Source organism: Thermobia domestica, chromosome 5 (assembly GCF_964235325.1).
Source record: "Thermobia domestica chromosome 5, izTheDome1.hap1.1, whole genome shotgun sequence".
Lineage (NCBI taxonomy): Eukaryota > Metazoa > Arthropoda > Insecta > Zygentoma > Lepismatidae > Thermobia > Thermobia domestica.
In genome coordinates, this window is record NC_137458.1 from 129,165,442 (window position 1) to 129,186,040 (window position 20,599).

A 20,599-nucleotide genomic window follows, 5' to 3' on the forward strand; every position below is an offset into this window, starting at 1 on the left:
TTGAGAAGAGTCTTCTGTTTTCCCTCCGATCCATTAGCACTTGTTTTTCCTTCTGTTGTTCATGTTGTTACTTGCAAACTAACACATCATCTTTGCGTTTCCTTCTTCTTCTTCTTACTACTTACCATGCGAAATTCACTCCCTCCCATGTGGTTGCTTTCTTTCTTTCTTTCTTTCTCTTTCTTCCTTTCTTACAATAGCATTATTGATATTATTATTCTGCCTTTGTGAAGGTCCATGAATTTGTTTTTCTGATCAGAAATACCCAAGGTCTGCCGTTTCCCTTAGCAACAGGATATTCAGACAGAGAGGGTGCTGATAGATGGACACTAAACATTTTTTTCTTCAGAAAGGAAAGAGAGAGAGGTAAACTAGGAAAAAAATGAAAGAAAATTATTTGTTTGGTGTCCTTTTTGTATATTTCCTCTTTCTTTTTTCCTATATATATATATATATATATATATATATATATATATATATATATATATATATATATATATATGTCATATTAATTATATTGATTTCAACTACGTATATTCACTTACATGTAGTTATGCAACAGCGATGGTTTTCCAATACTTCAATTACTAATACATCAATTCACACCGATATTTACACCCTTCTCCGGAAATTTACATTTATATCAGTACGCACATCATTGTGTTCCAGGTTCAATATTCAATTTAAAAACATCGGACGGATAACAGTGGTTCAGGTTAGATCTTAAATCTTAGGACCACGTCTCATACAGCCTCAGTGCTGGAAAGGAATGCTAAACTTTCTAAAACCTTATATTTAACAATGACTAGGACACCCTGACACAGAACCGTTGTCAGAGACTATAGTGCGCTCCTGATTTTAGAAACAGAAACGGTATATGTACGCTTTACTACGAGGGCGAATCGACAAGTAACGCACAGCAATTTATGTAGGAAAGAGTGTAATTTGTAACAGAGCAAGATTATTTACAAAGTAAAGACTCATATTGAAACTTCTTTTCAACAGAGGCACCAAATCTCTCAACACATTTCTTCCATCTTGGCACAAGTTTCAAAGTAGCCTGTTCATACAAGTAAATCTTTTAGAAGTCTAGTCACCCGATTTGACTTCGTCATAGGAATTCAAACGTTGGCCACCTAAATTTTCTTCATTTGACGAAAAAGATAATAGTCTGAAGGTGCCACATGTTCGAAGATAGACATATTCACTAGCCATTACGAATTGTTTCTTCAATGGCCGTGTCCTACTGACTTCTAGAAGATCCAGCTGGTGTTTTACAAGAAATAGGGCCAAGGGTCCAGATTACATTTATGCTTTGTCTTAGGGAAATTTATTTCGTTCAGTTGATGGGACAGTAACAGCAACTTAAATTATTTTCAGTTGTTTTGAAACGTTTGGTAAGTCCATTCCAGACTGATGAGTTAAATTGAAGGAAACACTGTTTCGCACAACTTAAAGCCTTAATAAATATATATTATTTCTGAGGGCCCTAATGTATACTATAGTATACATTTTACTGAAATAATCTCAGATCATATTTTATTTATTTAAGAGATTTTTTTTGGTCGTGGAAAAACTATTCTGACCTTTATTTATACATTCATTGTTAGTATCGTGTCATATGGAGTAAGAAAATTTTAGTTTGAAGTGGCGAGGAACTTAAATGAGAGCCAGTTGCCACAAGTTACAGTACTGCTCGGCTTTGTCCTTTTGCTCACAATGAACTACATCTGTCTGCCCTTCACAAGTAGACAACTATAACACATGCGCCATGTGTGCTCAGCGGTTCACGTTTTTATCGTACCGCTAGAGGTACTCCTGATGGAACAGATCATAGCATTACACTGACTTTTCTACCTTTTGTAGATAAAAGGAGATTTAATCAAAATTTGGAGAACACTACGATGTCATAAAATATACATCTTAATCATGCATTATTAATTGTCAATAAATATGCATGAATTTAAAGCTTGATGTCATTGAAGCTATTTATTGATAAGAAAGTTCGAATATCCCGGAAAGAACATTCCATAAACAACGAGGTGAAGCATTTGAGATTGGTAAATGAGATAGAGAACTTAGTGAAGAAGTCTATGCATTGTCATGAAATGTCTTAAAGTAATTCTACTAAGATTTGCATGAATTTAACACCGAGATAAAGTACTTTTTTCTCATCTTACAGTGTGTTCATCTTACAGTTAAAAAATATAATGTTTTATTTGTTTTAGCAATTTAGGGTAAGCACAACAGTTTGCACGCTAATTAGTCTAACACATCGAACTTCCCTAAGACTCTGTAAGACTGGCAATTTACTAAGTGCCGTAAAAAAGATGAGTTGGATACGCATTTGTTGTATTCTTCTTGTTGAGTTATTAATTAACTTGACCTGAAGCTTCAAAAAGCAGTCGAACACAGCAGAAGCAGGTCAGAGAATGGCTACCAATCTTGTGATTTTTCCTGCCAAATATAGTGGTTTATGCTGTCCATCTAACGAGAATATTTTCCATGTAGGGCTAGGGGAAAATCTGGTGATTTACAAATTGAATTTAATGTATAACTCATGGGTTGAAGTGAAGGGAACGAGGGCAGACGCAGTACCTCATTTCCAAAATATATCTATGGCGTTCTCCTACTTCCTAAAATTACAATAGGTAAAGATAGGCACTAGGATGGCGTGACGTCATGCGTTCCTCTACCTTTCAGATCCACTTTTACCACTGATATAACTGATGGATTTTCTAATAACTTAGACAAAAATACGTGTAGCATATATTGTGATAATTGCTGAAAAATGAATTTCCGTAGATTTGAACTATATTAGTTTCAAACGAAAGAGCCTCATGTTCACCCACTGTTGTGGACAGCAGAGGAAAAATAAGGTTATCTGTGATGGAAGCCAGCGGAGATGTCAGCACATATTTCTCGTAACATGATAACGACACAGTTTCTCTGTTAAACCGATTGCAGTTCTTTTCCCTTCATCTGTTTCACTGCGAATTGTTCTGTAATTTAATAACGTGAAACTTTTCTCAGTTGTGAAGCCAAAGAGGCAGAAATATATAGCTTGGAAGCTTTGAGCGTAGAATAAACATATCTTATATTGATGAATAATAATAAGAAGAAAATAAAATAAAATAAAAATATACTCCTGATCCAGAAGATTAACAAACCTTTTCACCACCGAAGCTATTTGAAATGGGCCCTACACTTTAACGTGGAATCCTATCTACTACACGTGTTTATATCTTAGGTAAGTTAGTCTTATCGGAAATTGAACAGAAAACACACGTGCAGTCACTTGACAACGAAGATTGGTTGGTTGATTTAGAGATTAGTGTCCCACTCAGCACTGAGGTTACATGACACGTAGGTATATAGCTTAACATGGGATCTGAACCACATGAGATTCCACTGAGAATCGAGCCCGAATTTCCCACGCCACAGGCCCGTATGCAAACCATGTAGCAACGAAGGAGTTCTTCACAAAGAATAAGCTAGTAGGATAGACTTATCAATAAATGGATATCAGTTGAGTGTTTTCTTCTTTTATCTTTATGAAATAACAAATATAATATTCTGATAAATCACGAGATATTAAGTAGTGTGAATATTCAGTATAAAATGTGGTGTATTCACATGGCCAAATTCCCTTCAAATTTTTGAATGAAAGAGGTTGTAATCAAGGCTGTTAGGCGTAGTGGTCCCTGAAGGCAAGGGACCGCAGCACATACCCAATTTTAACAATTGAAAGTACAGAGTGGGTTAAAAGTCAGATGGCTGTCCTGACACAAGGAATCCTGTTGTGTTGAGAGTCTACATTTGTAATAGATTATGTCTGAAGGGTGAGGTAACCTCGAAATCACAAGTGATCACAAAGCCATCATGCTGGAGTCCAACATCTGAAATAACAGTTTATTTTTTTAAATAAGAGGTTGCCATGAAACATATTTGTTTCACAAGTTATTGCGCTGAAGTGCAATGCGTTTTGTCCTATCACTAAGGGTTTGCTATAAAGGTAAAAAAGAAAGTTCTGTCGCTTTTTCACCCACATCTTCCATAATCGATATGCCATATAAGACGTACCTGGAAGACCAAAAATAGTCCCCATCAGCATTGACGATCTTCTGTCAACGTTCTGAAAGCCCATGGATCCCTTCGCGATAGAACCTTGTGGGTCATGAAGTGAAGAAAGTATCAAGTGCAATTTGCACCTCTACTAGGGATTTGAACTGGTGTCCTGTAAGGTGATTATCCAAGGAATGGAACAGATGATGATCGGACAGTGATATGTCCGGGATGTATTGCGGATGGAATAGTGTTTCCCATCCAAGGCGTAGAAAGGTGTCCCGGGACATCCTTGCTACGTAGGACTTAGTGTTGTCTGTAACAGGAGGAACCCTTTCGATTCAGAAGTGCTGGCTCCAGAGTTTTGAGTTTTTCTTGCACACGGGTCAATTGCTGACAGTACACAGTTGCATTGATGAACTGACCAGCTGGTAGCAATTTCAGATGTTCTATGCCGCGAGCAGTCCACCAAACATACAGGAGGACTTTCGTTTGGTGCAGTCCTGGTTTGAGCTGTTTTGGAACCGGTTCATGGGATGCTAACCAATGATGATGGCGCTGTGGAGCTTCGAACAGGACCCACTTCTCATCACATGACAACACCCTGTCCAGAAATGGGTCCTTCCTTAGACAAGATAGCAAAGAAACACAGTTGTCTGTTCGCGTTGCCTTCTAGCTCGGAGCCAAATCACGTGGGATCCATCTACCCAACTTGTACTGCTTCCATAGTTGATAGAGGTGCTGCCGGCTGATTTCTCCACTCCACTCACAATACTAGTTCCTCACATATCTGGTCACTGTTCGCCTCAACTACTGCCTGAAGATCTTCATTTTGTACATGTGTAGGTCTTCCGACACGTGTGCGTCTTCGAGTGTTTCGTCACCGTCCTTAAACTTGTTAAACCAGCACTGCACTGTCTGTGTAGTCATGATACTCTCAGCAAAGTCCCGTTGGAGCCGCGTTTGACTCGTACAGCATTCATGCCCTTAAGACGCTCTGTGGAGGTTCCATGTTCATTCTGCCTCTACGGAAGTTCACGGTGTAACTTTACTGCCACAACCAGGTAGTATGTTGGATATATCCACACCAACAAGTGAACTTCACCTTATCTTCATTCGCATTCAACCCACGGTGTGAGGGCCAATTGAACACAGACCTCCACAAAAAGCGACAGATCTTTCTTCGTTCCCTTTATAATTGTAGTCTGTTTTATTGGTACATTCCAATAGGGAACCCATTTCTGGAATGGTGTTACAGATTCCAGAGTTCGATGTTTAGCTCCCACATAATCCAACTCAGAAACATTTACGTGATCAAATTTATACTTAAACTTACCATCCTCTAGCAGTTAATCAAGAGTAAGGAAAAATGGATAATCTTCGACAACAATATGTGAGAGAGATCGTGTTCGAACCTAGAACTTCTATAGTCTGTGGCGAAGCTGACATTGACTCCGAGGGAGATTATACTGTGCGTTTAGTGGGATTGGAAAGACATTGTGCATCACAAGCTTCTATCACCGGGCAGAATGAAGACTCAGATCTACGCTGTCGACAACTAGTGAGAGTGCGCATATCAATTCAAAAGATACGGCCGGAACTAGTCAACAGAAAGGATTTCGTATACCACACTGATAACGTTGGATTCCATACAACTTTAACGACTCATCAGAAATTGATAGAATTTAGCTGGGAGATTTTAATACACCTACCGTATAGCCCAAACACGGCACCATTAGGCTATAATTTGTTTTGGTTTTAGCAATACTATCTGAATGGTTTTAAATGAGTTTCAAAAGGTGTCCTCTGAAAACTACGTGTCACAATGTCTTGGCTAGAAACCAAATAAGTTTTAATGCGATGGGAAAAATGTGGTGTTGCCTAGAAAAACAGCAGGTCATCGAACAAAACGATTTGATTTGTTTTTAGCGTCCTTTAAGCAGTAAGGCTATATGAGGCGTGGACCTACAGCTTAACGTGGAATCTGAACTCCATGAGCATCCACCGGGAATCAAACCCGGATATCCTGCACGAAAGGCGCATACGTTATCCATATAACCAAGAGGGATTTATTCGAACAAAATGGAGCATATGTGATTTCACACGCTGAAAAATACGTATGTGACGTACGTAAAAACGTAGGTTACATGAATAAATCTTGTAGTATTTCGACTTAACATACAACCTTATGTAGCTCCTGCAGCGAAAGTATAACTTAAAAAGTATGTTATATAGTAATAACCGTATAAGTGTACCGAATAAAAATACTTTCATTACGAAGGAAAGAACTGTATATAGGCGGTCAGGATCCCACATACAGATGGACGTATATAACATGTAGCTGACATATTTAACATTCGTATACGTATGTAATATACGGAAAACTGTTAGATGTCAGATAACCTGCAGCGGAATGATGTATCATATAATGGGGGGAAAAGGCAATACGAGTGTAGCATATGGATAACATATGCTCCGTACAGATATCCGTAGTAAACATAAGTATTCCGTATATTTGTTTAATATACTGCTGTCCGGATAACGGATTTTTCTCAATGTAGTATTATTTTCAAATCACTAAATATATTCTCAATTTTGACCTCTAAAGACTCAATAGCTTTCAGACAACTTTATATATTTAATTTTAAGATATTTTGCATGAATTATTTCGATATTATTTATTGTCAACATCTGTACAATAAGCACTAATATAATTTATTTTTTCTTTCCCAAAAGGTGTTAACGAAAAGAATTCCAAATGTTAGAACAATTGTTGTATCATTCACTTAAAGAAGCTATATATATTTTAAATGAGCAAAGTTTATAGTTTTCAGAAATGACTTTAAAATAAAAACAACTTAAACGAATTATTTCTACATATTAAAAAAATACCAGAAATCATCCGTTTGCTGGGAGAAAATTGCATTTTAAAGTACGTTTGCAAAGAGTTAAATATAATTAAAATCGAGGACTTATCATGCATATACAGGGTAGCGCATGGAAACGGGAAATTTTGAATCTAGAATCAGCAACAATATACAACCGGTAATTTCTGGAACCGATAAGACAACGTTAATAAGACTTTACCCTTTAGTAATAATGAGGTACTGAAGTTGAACGAAATGTGTGTTCGCTGTGAAAACACTTAATAAGAACGGTGACATTCTATGATCTCCGAGATCAGGCAAAATCCAGAAATTTTCAATAGAGGGGGGAGGGGTGAAAACTTTGGGGCAAAACTAAATACAACATAGCATGAGTCCAGATATGCAAGTATACCTATTACACACACATATACACACACTATACACACACATCTGCATATATATATATATATATATATATATATATATATATATATATATATATATATATATATATATATACTGTATTTATACGTTAACAAACATGCTCAGGAGAAAGGTGCCAAGAACAGAGACAGCCAAATTGGAGTGGGGCAATACTGTTCCGCTGTAATAACATATTTGCTTGTTAAAAGTGTTTGTTAGAGTGTGTGTTTGTGGGGGGGGGGTGAAGAGGGATGTGTCATTCTGTTGCAGATATGCTGACTCTTGTTCTGCATTTCCACAAGAGACGTTAGGTGACAAATTCGTAAGTTTTTCTATTATCCCTGCAAGTACATTAAAAAAAACTTTGCACACAACGGGGGAAGGGGGGATCGAGCCGGGTGAGCCCCCCTAAATACGCCACTGCCCGAGTTCCCCTGAATTCAGTCTGTGAGATTTATCTCTGTGACGAATCTATGAGAGCATATCTAATGTAAAGAATAAAGTACACATCCTCCAAACATCGTTGAACTGAAACTGAGGGTTAAAGAAAGACTCACTGTCGTTCCTGGAGACGTAGTAAACTGAACATTCCGGTGAATTTCCAAGACATACTCGTTCATAGTGTCTTCAAGACACTACTAATGTTGTCTTCAAGAAGGAAAATGACATATAATTGCCATAGGTAATGTTATTGTTAACGGCATACTTTTTACATGCATCTGAATCATTAAATGTATTCTTTGCTGTTTTCATTAGTGCAATTGAAATTTTCCAGTTTTCCTGCAACACCCTGTACAATGATCTTGAATGAAATATCTTGATACTTAAACATTGTTAACTGAAGAGAAGGCGTTACTTTCCCTGAAGCCGACTGATTTTTTTAAAAAATAAATCAAACACTTTACTAAAATTTTATTATGCACATACCCCTTCTACTTTCCATTAATTTTTGCATCCTTTCTTCTAAGATTCATTCATCTACTTGTCCATAATTACAGTGCTTTGACTTTTCCCAGGTTTCTTATTCAGAATCAAACAACAGAAACAGAATGTGATTGTATCTGGCTCAAATAACACTGCTATAATAATGTCTCTCCAACCACATATTCATGATTCATCCAGATGTCCACTTAAAAATAATATTATAATAAATAAATGAATAAAAATAAAGGAAATTTTAAAAATAATAGAATTAAAAACACGTGAAAAATTAAAAATAAAAAAGAATATAAAAAACATGAACAATTTGAAAGTACATGCCAATATAAAGATAACCAAGAAAGTTCTGTCGCTTTTTCACCCACTATCTTCGAACATCGATATGTTACCTAAGACGTACCTCGAAGATCAAAAATAGTCCCCATCAGCATCGACGACCTTTTGCCAACGTTCTGGAAAGCCACGGATTCCATCGCGGCAGAATTTGATGGACCTTGAAGCGAAGAAGGTATCAATGCATTTTGTACCTCTACTAGGAATTTGAACTGGAGTCCTCTAAGGTTATTATCCAAGGAATAGAACAGGTGATAATCGGACGGTGCAATGTCCGGAGGGTATGGCGGACGCTATAGTATTTCCCATAAAAGGCGTAGAATGGTATCCCGGGTCATCCTAGCCACCCTGAGACTAAGCGCTGTCCTTAGCTGTGCTGGCACCATAGTTTTCAGTTTTATTGAACACGGTTCAACTGCTGACAGTACACAGTTGGATTGATTGCTCTGACCAGCTGGTAGCAGTTCCTGATGTACAAAGTAAAATTAACCGCGAGTAGTCCACCAAACACACAGGAGGACCTTCTCTTGGTGCAGTGCTGGGTTCGGCTGTTTTGGAACCGGTTCATGGAAGCTAACCAATGATGACGGCGCCGTGGAGCTTTGTATAGGATCCACTTCTAATCACATGTCAACACCCTGTCTAGAAATGGCTCCTTCCTCAGACGAGACAGCAAAGAAACACAGGTGTCTGCTCGCATTGCCTTCCGTCCCGGAGTCAAATCATGTGGGACCCATCCACTCAACTTGTAGTGCTTCGAAAGTTCATAGGGGTGCTGCCGAATTGTAGTCTTAGTTTCTCCACTCACACTGAATTGTAGTCTCAGTTCCTCACATATCTGGCCACTGCTCTACTCAATTGCTGCCTGAAGATCTTCATTTTGTATATGTGGTGGTCTTCCGGCACATTGTGCGTCTTCGAGTGTTTCGCCACCGTCCTTAAACTTGTTAAACCACCACTGCACTGCCCGCGTAGTCACGACACCCTCAACAAAGGTCTGACATAGCTTCCGCCCTACTGCAGCGGCGTTTGACCAAAGTTTGAACTCGTACAGCATACACGCCCTTATGACGCTCTGGGAGATCTCATCTTCACTCTGTCCTTACATAAGTTCACGGTGTAACTTTACTGTCACAACCAGGTAGTGTGTTGGATATACCCACACCAACAACTGACTTTCGCCTTATTTCCATTCGCATTCAACTCACGGTGTGAGGGCCAATTGAACACAGACCTCCACAAAAGCGACAGAACCTTCTTGATTACCTTTATATATAAAATAAAATATCAGTCGCTTATATACACACACACTATTCTCAGCTATTCACAACCATTTGCCCTTAATTGTTTTCGTATTGCATTCAAGTTTGATAGATAACACATATCGAACCGCAGCGCATTCTTTAAACATAATTTATACTCAAATTTCATGCTTTTTCTTTTTCCTTCATAATTTTAGTTCCCTTCCTGAAATAATGTTTCCCGCTGGTCCCGAGATCAGGCTTTACCAAGATATGAGAGGGCTCACAGGGATACTATTTACTAAAGGACATGTCCTGCACAAGACTGGCATGTAACCATAATTTGCCTTCCGGGTGGGAAAGCTCCTAAAAGTATGCATGAAAGGAACACTGCTCACTGGTAGAGCGAGCGCGTTTGAAACACGCGGTCCTGAATTCAATTCCCTGTGGGAAAGCATTGAAAAGCATGGTGATTCGAATACGACTTTAAAGTATAGGTACTAGTCTTCTATAACTTATGAAAATATTAAGAAATATACTTATTATTATATTGACTCATTTGTGTTAGTTTATGATCGTATATGCCTAAGTTTTTTTAAAGAAAAATCACAGGTCATATCAAATACAGCACAATATCAAAACTTTTACTACCTAAGAAACGGTGCGGAAACTAAAAGGGAAAAGTAACTCTAAAAATTAAAGTTAAACCTTTATTAATATTAACCTCCTATACCCTTCGATCCTTATTAAGTACAACCGTTCAAAATTAACTCATAAGTATTAATATAAATATACGGATATGCATTCACTTACCTCTACAAGTCCTTGAAGTATTCGAACGATAATGACTAACGTTGGATGAACTTTCATCGCTCCAGGCACAAGAAGGTTAAGGAAGCATGACGTAGCAATAGCTGTTCCAAACACTCTAGAGATTAGAAAAAAGGAACAAAAGAATTATTTTTGCTGTTATATTATTATCCACACGTTTCAAATTATTTCAGAAATCATTTAACTCTATTTTTTAATAGTTTGTTAGATCGAATTTTATACCTGGATGTTTTCTTTTAGTTATATTTGGTTGTTACTAAATAAAATATTTCACTGAGCTAAAAATATTCTTGAAATTTACCTACTGTGTTTACTGACTGTAGTCAATAGTGTATTGGCACTTAAAATAAGTATCATTGATAGGGATTTTTCTGTAAAGCTCACTGAATCTCACCTTCGCGAGCCTATATTACCTCTACAACTAACTCAACACCAACTTTAAGACCCCATACTACTCCTCAATATTTCTCATCTTCAATCTCACTACTTTTAACCTCACGACACGATCCTTTACAATCATTCAACCCATAGGAGCCGTCTTTTAATTTTTCGAGTGTTCACGCTTTAGTACTTAAAATATAATTCACGCCAGGTATTGTAAGCTCTTTAATAGATGCAATAGACCAGTGAGTTTCAAATTGGGGTAAAATACTCCCTGAGAACCGTAAAATACTATCATAGATCCGCAGGCTACTGAAATAAAATGAACTTTGAAATTATTTCTAAGCTCCAGGGTGTCAGATTTCTTTTCATTTATTTTTTTTTACTACAGTTATCAAAACTTTGTATTGAATAGCGCTGGCCACGACACGAGATTTTAGACTGTCTCCTCTCAAGAAGTGCCATGTAAGATTTGTCTAATATTGAAAAGCGCACTTGTTTCTTTTAGAAGAGTTCTGTCTAGTTTAGTATTTCCTGACGAAACTTTTGTCTCGTCTCGGAGCAACAGGTGGTCTCGTGGGTGGTGGTTTCAGAGGATGGTCCGAGTGGAATTTTCCCAGGAGCCACGAAATGCCTCCCCGGGACCATATATTCTATCGTGCTCAATGTGAATTTCCAGTATTTTCGTTATATTATTTTTCACCTCCAGTGTATTGAAATTTTTCAGCACAGTTCTTTCCCGGAGAAAATAATCTGAAATCATCCCTGAACACTAGTATTGAACAAAACTCAAATCAAAATTCCAGATCTTTTTTTCAATTTCAAGTATGTTTAGCAATATTGGTTATCATCTTCTCCCTTAACCTAAAGGGCATAATCGTGGGACGTTTAACAGAAAAGATAATGTCTTTTCTCTTTTCTTATTTTTCTTCTTTCACTTTTGTGTAGGTGCTGACCATCCTCATAAAGATTCTGCAAATTGCTCGAGTTCAAGATCCTGCTTAACTCAAACTCGAGTGAATTAGGAGCGTTTATTGTTTCGAAGTTTTAAGGGTACCGGTAGTAAGTGGTAGAACAGTTAAGGGAAACGAAAAGAAAATGAGATGTAACAAAGGTGAGTGAAAACTAGGGGTGGGCACAAAAACCGGTTTTTCGGTTTCCAGTTTTTAGAAAAACCGAAACTGTTTTTTGAAAATTGTCAAAAATCGGTCTTTCGCCAAAACCGGTTCTGTTTTCATCGAAACTTATTAGCTTTTTCATCGAATCCTGTTTCGGTTTTCTTCAAAACCGGTTCAGTTTTTCATCGCAACCGGTTTCAGTTTTTCCAAAACTTGTTCTACTTCTGCCCAGAATAGTGTTTCATTGTTCTCCGGAAACCGATTCCGTTTTCAATGAAATAGTTTGATGCGTTTTCCAAAACAGTTTTGGGTTTTTAGTTTCGGTGAAAACCGAACCGGTTTTCGAAAAAACAGAAAACGGTTTCGGCGAAAAACCGAACTGGGTTTTGAAGAAAACCGAAATGTAGATTTTTCGGATTTCGGTTTTTCTAGAAACCGGTTTCCGGTTTTTATAAAAACTGGTTTTGCCCATCTCTAGTGAAAATACACATACCTTGCTCTAGCTACAAACCATTGACTAAATTTGCAAACGCTATAATATTTATGAACTTCTTGCTTTACCAATCCACTCCTGCAATAGACGCAAAACTACTAGGATGAAATATAGTTGCAGTACAAAGTTGGATAAGAAGCTTTAAATTAAAATTGTTTTTATTTCATTCAATCCTTCTATTAATGATGGTATTCTGTTCTTTATTTTCGAAAATAGTTTGTCTAGAAAATTAAGATTTTTCACGCGAAATATTTTTTTAAAATAATAATAGCTGATTATTTAAAATTGTTCTTAATAGATTTCTCTGTTTCCTCTGTGCATCTTTAACATATACTTTCTGTATATAGATAGCTTTATATTAACAAAATGTCTTCAAAATCTTTATTTCTAGAATCCAGTTTATGCTCTAATTTCATTTTATATACAGAACTTGTAGGTGTTAAACAGCAGAGTATTATATTGTTGATTAGTTGCTGTAGAGTATTAGTTGAGTTCAAATAAATACTTAGAGTAAAATATCTATGTAAGTATAATAATTGTTTTTAGTCCCTGACGTTTTGTAACACAAATACGCAGTATTTAACACACTGAGATGTTTGAAAATAATTCAAATGATTATTAAGTCGTTTATTCCAAACTTGACGTATTCTGTAGGAGGGGGAGTTTATGCGCCTCATGTTTACCTTGGATACAAATACGGCCTCTTTTAGCAAAAGGCTATAAGATTCTTCTGACAGAAGCATGGGATACTTTAAGTGCCTGTATAACCTTCCCAGTTTTAACATTTATCATTTCTAAATCTAATTTAAGTATTGTTTGACACTTTCACTAATCTATATTTAAAGATTTATATTCGAGCAATCGCTTTACCTAGCTCCAAAATTTTCAACATGTAAGAAAAGTAAATAAAATGGAAAAAGGAAGCTTAGTTTAGATTAGATCACGTTAGTTTAGCTAAATTTACTTCGCTACTGGAACTAGAACCTGCACTAGAAATAGCAATAAAACACGAGTAAAATAGATTGAAAAGTGTTGAAATACATAGTTTTTCACATGAATTTTATTGCACCAGTCCCCCAGCAACTGATAGAATAGACAAAATAGCGCTCTTGAAACTGAATAGAGATTCCGCTAATAGTAAAAATTTGAACGTTTTCCACTTATAGTGGAATAGCACAAAAGTATAAGAATAGAAAGTGAAACTGAGAGAAACCATGCAATGCAACTTGCAGAAACGAATTGGAGAATTATGGACACAGGTAGGAAGATCCAGAGACAATATTTCTTTGAAGACAAAATACGGGGACTATCCTAGAAAACGGAAAACTCTACCCTAATCTCATTATGGGGCCAAGTTAGAAGATTCTGAGACATCACGAAGACAAAATTTCCTCAAGGACGAAATCTAATCTAATATAAATAAAATAAAGAGTTCGTTTGTCTGTGTGCGGCCTGGGGACCAGACGAGTGGACCGAGAGTTACCAAATTTGGGTTGCGGGTACCTTGATCCAGGCCCCAGACCAAGACGAAGCGTTTCTTTCAAATTTCGAACCAGGAAGTCTCAGGCGGGGCGTTTACCGGGACATGTAAAAGTAGTACAAAATGACCTATATTAGTATCGAATTCATAGTTTTCGCGGTCGCTGAGATCAATTGTGAAACTCCGAGCGCATTAACTTCCAAATTCACCCCATTCGGCTGCGGGACAGGGTCACCGGGGGGAAGGGGATATTGAGACATGTAAAAATAATCCAAAATGACCAATATTAGTGTCAAATCCATAGTGTTCGCGGTCGCTGTGATCAATTGTGACACTTCCATTAGCGATAACTTTCAAAGTCAGTTACCATTGTATGCGAGCCGGGGTTCACCTTCGGGGGAGGGGGGTTACCGAGACATGTAAAATTAATACAAAATGACCGATATTAGTGTCAACTCCATAGTTTTCGCGGGACGTTTAGATAAATGATGATACTCCCACAGGCGTTGACTTCCAAATACAGCTCCCATGCGAAGAATGGGTATTTCAGCTAGTATAAAATATCCACGGTATGTTATTCCAGAGAAACGTCACAACTGGTAACTTTAATTTAACAATGTTAGTTTTTTTCTCATTCCTATGTTTTCTTATGAATGTTTACTTGTAGGAGCACCAAGTACTTTCAATATAATATTCATCTTCAGTGGCATTACTACAAATATTTGCGCTGGGAGTAACAAATTTGAGCCTTAAATTAAAATCATTTTAAAATAGATGTAGCATAAACAGTATCTGAATACCAAGGCTCACATATAATTTGAATTATCAACGAGGATACTTTGTATATTCCAGTAAAAATATGGTTTAACATATTGATTGCCACACACACACAAAAAAAAACTGGGAGTCATGATTTTTTGTTACCAAAATAGATTTAGAATTTCGAGAATAAAACGACCTTTCTGTTTCAATAAAAAAAATACTGCTGTATGTTCATGAGTAATACACCTATAGGGTTTTGCCCAGGAGACCACACATTCATTTCGTAAGACTACATGTTACATCGTTACATCATTATAGTGTGAGTCGTCCGCGCATTGCACGCTTCCCAAGGTTAAGTGATGTGTGAGTCATATTTGTCTCAGAAGAACCCGAACTTGAAGCTAGTGTGAGTTAAATTCAACATATATGACAGTTAATGTGTTAAATTATAACGAAATACTTTGGATAGTTTAATAATTACCTGTACCTTGGGCAGAAAGTGCTCATACATGTGCACTATACTTAATAGGATGTTAATTTAATATTAACAAAAGAAGAATGTTTTTAATATCTGTAAAAGATATTGAGAGTGTTATGTAATTAGTTGCTATGTAATTGTTTATGGTTACCTAATCATCATGTCTGTGTGCATGACAGTTTGAATGAAAATATATTATAAAGTGTATCAACTAATAAACCATTTAGTACCGTTCATCGACTTTATAATTCTTATAGAAAAGGTGAGAATAATAATATGTATAATTATTAAAGGTATTTTTACATACAAACAATTGCTACCACTCGAAATTCATATATCAACGATCGAACCCGGGATTAGCTAAAAATTCATATCCCGAAGCAAAGTAAGGGTGAATTTACTTTTGTAATAAAGTTAATGAATACAAATTTCACCAGACTAAGAAGTGGTAGAATAATTATAAGAAAAATGAACGGTGAGGCAATTGAGAAAGAATCCAATAATAGTGACGACGGTGAACATAGTGTAGCACCAGGAATGACATCAGAAGACCGAATCTTGCTAGCCTTACAGCGACAATTGATTCAGATGTCTACCGAATTAAAGCAGACGATAGAGCAGAACTCCCAAGAATCCAACAAGCAATACGAGGAATTAAGCAGACGAATGGAACAGAAGTCAGATGAAACGAAACAATTAATTATCCAGACGATGAACGATATCACCTCGCAGTTCGAGGAAAAGTTAAAAGGAATATCTGAGGAATGCCAGGATAATCACAACCACCTGAGCCAAGAAATCAGTGATGTAAAAAAGGATTTAGAAGTAATAGAATCTTCTGTTCAACAGCAAAAGATTCAGGTCATCAATAATTCTAACAACATACGTGCAAATACGCAATTGATAGCTACTCTACAGGAAGAAATTAGAACGCTACAGGTTAAGGACAACACATACCACAATAATATGGGTAGTGATCGCTTGGATTTTCCCCACTCACCAGAGATGACTTCGCCTTCACCCGTGTCTGATGAGGATATTATTTTGGAAGAAATTCATCCGAAGAGGACAGATGGGCGGAAAAGGGATGGTGCAACGACACATCACGTCATGGATAGGAATTGTCACCCAATAAGTACACGGAATGATAAAAGGAAGGTAAAGTTAAGTGTTAAGATGAGTGAAATACGGGCTATGAGTAAATTCAGTGGTAAATGTAATGAAAACGCTACTTCTTTCCTGGAAAAATTTCAGGACGAATGCAATATAATGTGTATAGATAGATCACAATATATGAAATTAATCCCTCATGTATTACTCCCACCATGTTCTTTATGGTTTAAAGCCGTACGTGATCACATCAATACTTATGAGGAATTCAAAGCAGCGCTAATTGCGAATTATGAAAATGACTTTTTGCTTGCAAATCGAGATGCCACCATTAGAAATCAACATTTCAATCCTCGTTTGCACAAATCTGTTGTTGAATTTGTTGTAAATACATACAACGAATTGAAAGTCGTTAATCCCTTGCAATCGGAATCTAGAATAATAGCATCGATTCGAAATTTGCTCCCATTTAAGTTAAAACAGATCTTGTTTTCTACACAGTGTATGAGTTTCAACCATTTATTAATGCTTGTCCAATGCTATGAAACTCAATACCATGCTATGAGTCAACAAGCAGGAGTAGGTAAAAATAAGAATAATTCAGATCATTTTGTACCTGTTCGGAATCTAAATATCAGAAGTGTGAATGATACGGAACACAACCTAAGCCGAGTAAATTCTAGCAATCAAAACGAGCAAAATAGGCAAAGTTATGTAGGGAATCAGCCTAACCTAATTAATCGTGGTAATCCTGATGTCAGATCACCCAACAGAAGTAGACATAAAAACAATCGGAATATAGGGCGAAATTACAGGAATACAACAAGCTACATGGATAGACGTAATTGGAGGTCAAGAGATGGCACTTCGTACCAAAATCAGAATCACGATGAAATACATGTACAACATATTGTGGAACCTAATCATGATTGTGCTGTACAATGTACTTTATTAGAATCATATGCAAGTACGAATGTAAGCTGATTACCGTTAATGAAATTAGGTTAAACCCATATCAGTTATAGATTCTTGTGAACTTTTATTTTCAATTTTATGAGTTAATGTTGATAATGAAAACGACTCTTATGAATACTTGAAGTGCTTAGATATAGTTTTAGATAGACTGGAAAGTTAATTTTCAAATGATTTTAATTCTCTCTTGTTAATGTGAAGAATTATAATTCGATTCATAAATGATTAAAAGCAAAGGTTATTTATATTAGATTGACTTGTGTTGAAAACCTAACTGTCAAAGATTATGTTAAGTATAAAATTCATTCTATTAAGTTAATTATTCAACGACTGTCTTGAATGAGATTCTTCTATATTTTGATGCCTTATTGATCCAATGTTTATTTTAAAATATCACCTAATATAATTATTATATAAAGCGCCCTGGATAATGGTAACTCATGTTTTAACTGTAATTGCTTCTTACGATTTTGATTTCGCACCCTTCAAAGATTAAATAAATAGGCGACGACGTTTTAATAATAAAATATAATAATAATGTAATGAATGATAATGAAATAAATATAATTAATGTAATAAAAGATAAGTATTAATGAAGTGAAAGATTTGTTATAAATGTATCTATATCTATGATATGTAATGAAGATACATACGAGGGGCTATCAAAATGTGATAAACATATGTAATGTAAGACCATTATTGTAAACGGACCAGTGGTTCTTGAAGATAAAAGCCAAGCTCGCTTATGACTTTTATATTCAGTCCAATTGTCGGGCGACATTTTATATAACGAAATACTTTGGATAGTTTAATAATTACCTGTACCTTGGGCAGAAAGTGCTCATACATGTGCACTATACTTAATAGGATGTTAATTTAATATTAACAAAAGAAGAATGTTTTTAATATCTGTAAAAGATATTGAGAGTGTTATGTAATTAGTTGCTATGTAATTGTTTATGGTTACCTAATCATCATGTCTGTGTGCATGACAGTTTGAATGAAAATATATTATAAAGTGTATCAACTAATAAACCATTTAGTACCGTTCATCGACTTTATAATTCTTATAGAAAAGGTGAGAATAATAATATGTATAATTATTAAAGGTATTTTTACATGCAAACAATTGCTACCACTCGAAATTCATATATCAACGATCGAACCAGGTTGACGACTACTCTTGGTGAGTCGTTATAAAATATATTCAGATGCGCCAAGTATATATGAAGGCAGAAATCGGCTAAGGTTTATTTTTAATATGTTACGTTGAGTCTCCTGTCTAGGTATGTTATTAAATTTGTATGTCAGAGTTTACAGTAATTTGAAAGTTGGAGATAGGTGGCGCCATTTCCGAAGATTCTTGCATAATACGTCTACCTATACATAGGTATCTACCGTATTACCCCACCTCACAATCTATACTCCTACTATCTATTTTTAGTTATCTATAATTAAAGTGGTCCTGTCCTATCTTTACATGATAATATATTTCTATGCATGGTAATTTCGCTAAATGTGGTATATTTTGTACGATCTTATACCATGGTAAATGACATACACAGGAACGCACCCACGAGGGCGTGCCATCGGGTCCACACCCCTCTCAAAACTTCCTAACCAGTGTCGTAACTAAGGGGTGTAAATGGGGCTTGTGCCCCGGGCGATGGATTGGGAGGAGGTAAAACTGGGTAAATTTTTATTTTCGCTATACGGCAATGAAAGGAGTTTTAGCAAACTAAAGATATTAAAAAAAATGCGTCAGACAACATTATAATGACGACGTACCAACCTTAGGAACATATATATAGAGCATAAGTTAGCTTCAAAGCTCTCCTTTAAGAACATTGTAAAAACCTTTGTATCCAAAAATGCCCCAAAGCTAAATTTTATTTCCAGCTTTTTGTGTTTTCACTTAACTTACATCGATTTAAGAGATTTGCAAAACGTCTGCGTATAATACTCGAGACAACAGCTTGACTATTTGTCATAATTAAATATTCTATTCTAAAGGAACAGACTATTCCTAACTCAACATACATTTATAAACTTTCTCTATAAAAATATACTTGTTTAACAGGAAAACAATTGAAGTAGCATGAAAATTTGATGTTACACTTCATCTGTATACTTTCTCTTTTCGAAATTAAGATTCGAATCCAATAGTCAAGTAAGCTGGCCTGCCACTTGAGGAGGTTGTGGTACGTGTTAACATATTTATATTTTTTGTAATTTGTCATATTTATTTTCTGATATATACAGGGTGTTTCAAAACAACACCGACAACGTTTGGGAGATGATTCCTGACACCAAGATGAGACAAAAAGTATAGACCAACCTGGGTGCACAAATGCTTCCTTTCGGAGTTATAGGCTGCCGAAAACTTAAAAAAAAGAACTTTAAAGGTCCATAGCTTCAAAACTATGGGGCCTATCGTAGTCCGGTCAAAATTTTACTAAGGAACTAATATGTGCTCTATCCAAAAATACATGCTTCAGAATCCTGCAGTACTTCCACAACAATTTTTATAGAGGAAGTTAGTGAGTACTTCAGATTATATGCCCGTAGCCAAACTTGTTGTTGTAATAAAATTGTACATGCAAATTTTAAATATAGGTTCTCTATTACGGAAATCCTTGCATACAGCCCTGAAGTAAATTACAATCTTTCCGTTAATTATTTCCAGTGTATAGGTGCACTCTAGTGGTCATTGATTAGACTACCGCTCCATTTCTTCTGTCAGAAGTAAAACTTAGGTTATATTTTTGGCAGATATCCTGTTTGTTTTCTAAGTAGTGGTCCAGACAGGTTTACAATGTGCTACAAATACAGTATCTGAATTACTTTTTTTTTTTATAAAAAAATATTAAATGCAAAACTCATTTGCTGTGCTTACGGTGGCAATTAAACTGCGACAGTTCGCTTATTTAGTACAGCTCGGAAAACCGTGGCTTAATTATGGAGTTACACGTTAATTCGAGAAAATTCAAATTGAAGCTTAAAATACATACATTCGCTTAATTGTAGAATATCTGAAACCGTAAGGAACGTGAAGTACAAACAAACGTAAATTGAGAATTATACTGTACGAATTTCAGTAGGGAAA

The 20,599-nt window shown here is 36.1% G+C and overlaps 1 protein-coding gene across 1 annotated transcript in view; it reads right to left on the reverse strand.

Annotated features, from left to right (window-relative positions):
• Positions 1 to 20,599, reverse strand: part of VGlut (Vesicular glutamate transporter) — a 436,140-nt gene that overhangs the window by 69,786 nt on the left and 345,755 nt on the right. The window contains exon 7 of the mRNA XM_081759097.1: positions 10,682 to 10,796. Coding sequence (XP_081615223.1) covers positions 10,682 to 10,796 — 115 coding nt within the window. The remainder of the gene's footprint in view (positions 1 to 10,681; positions 10,797 to 20,599) is intronic.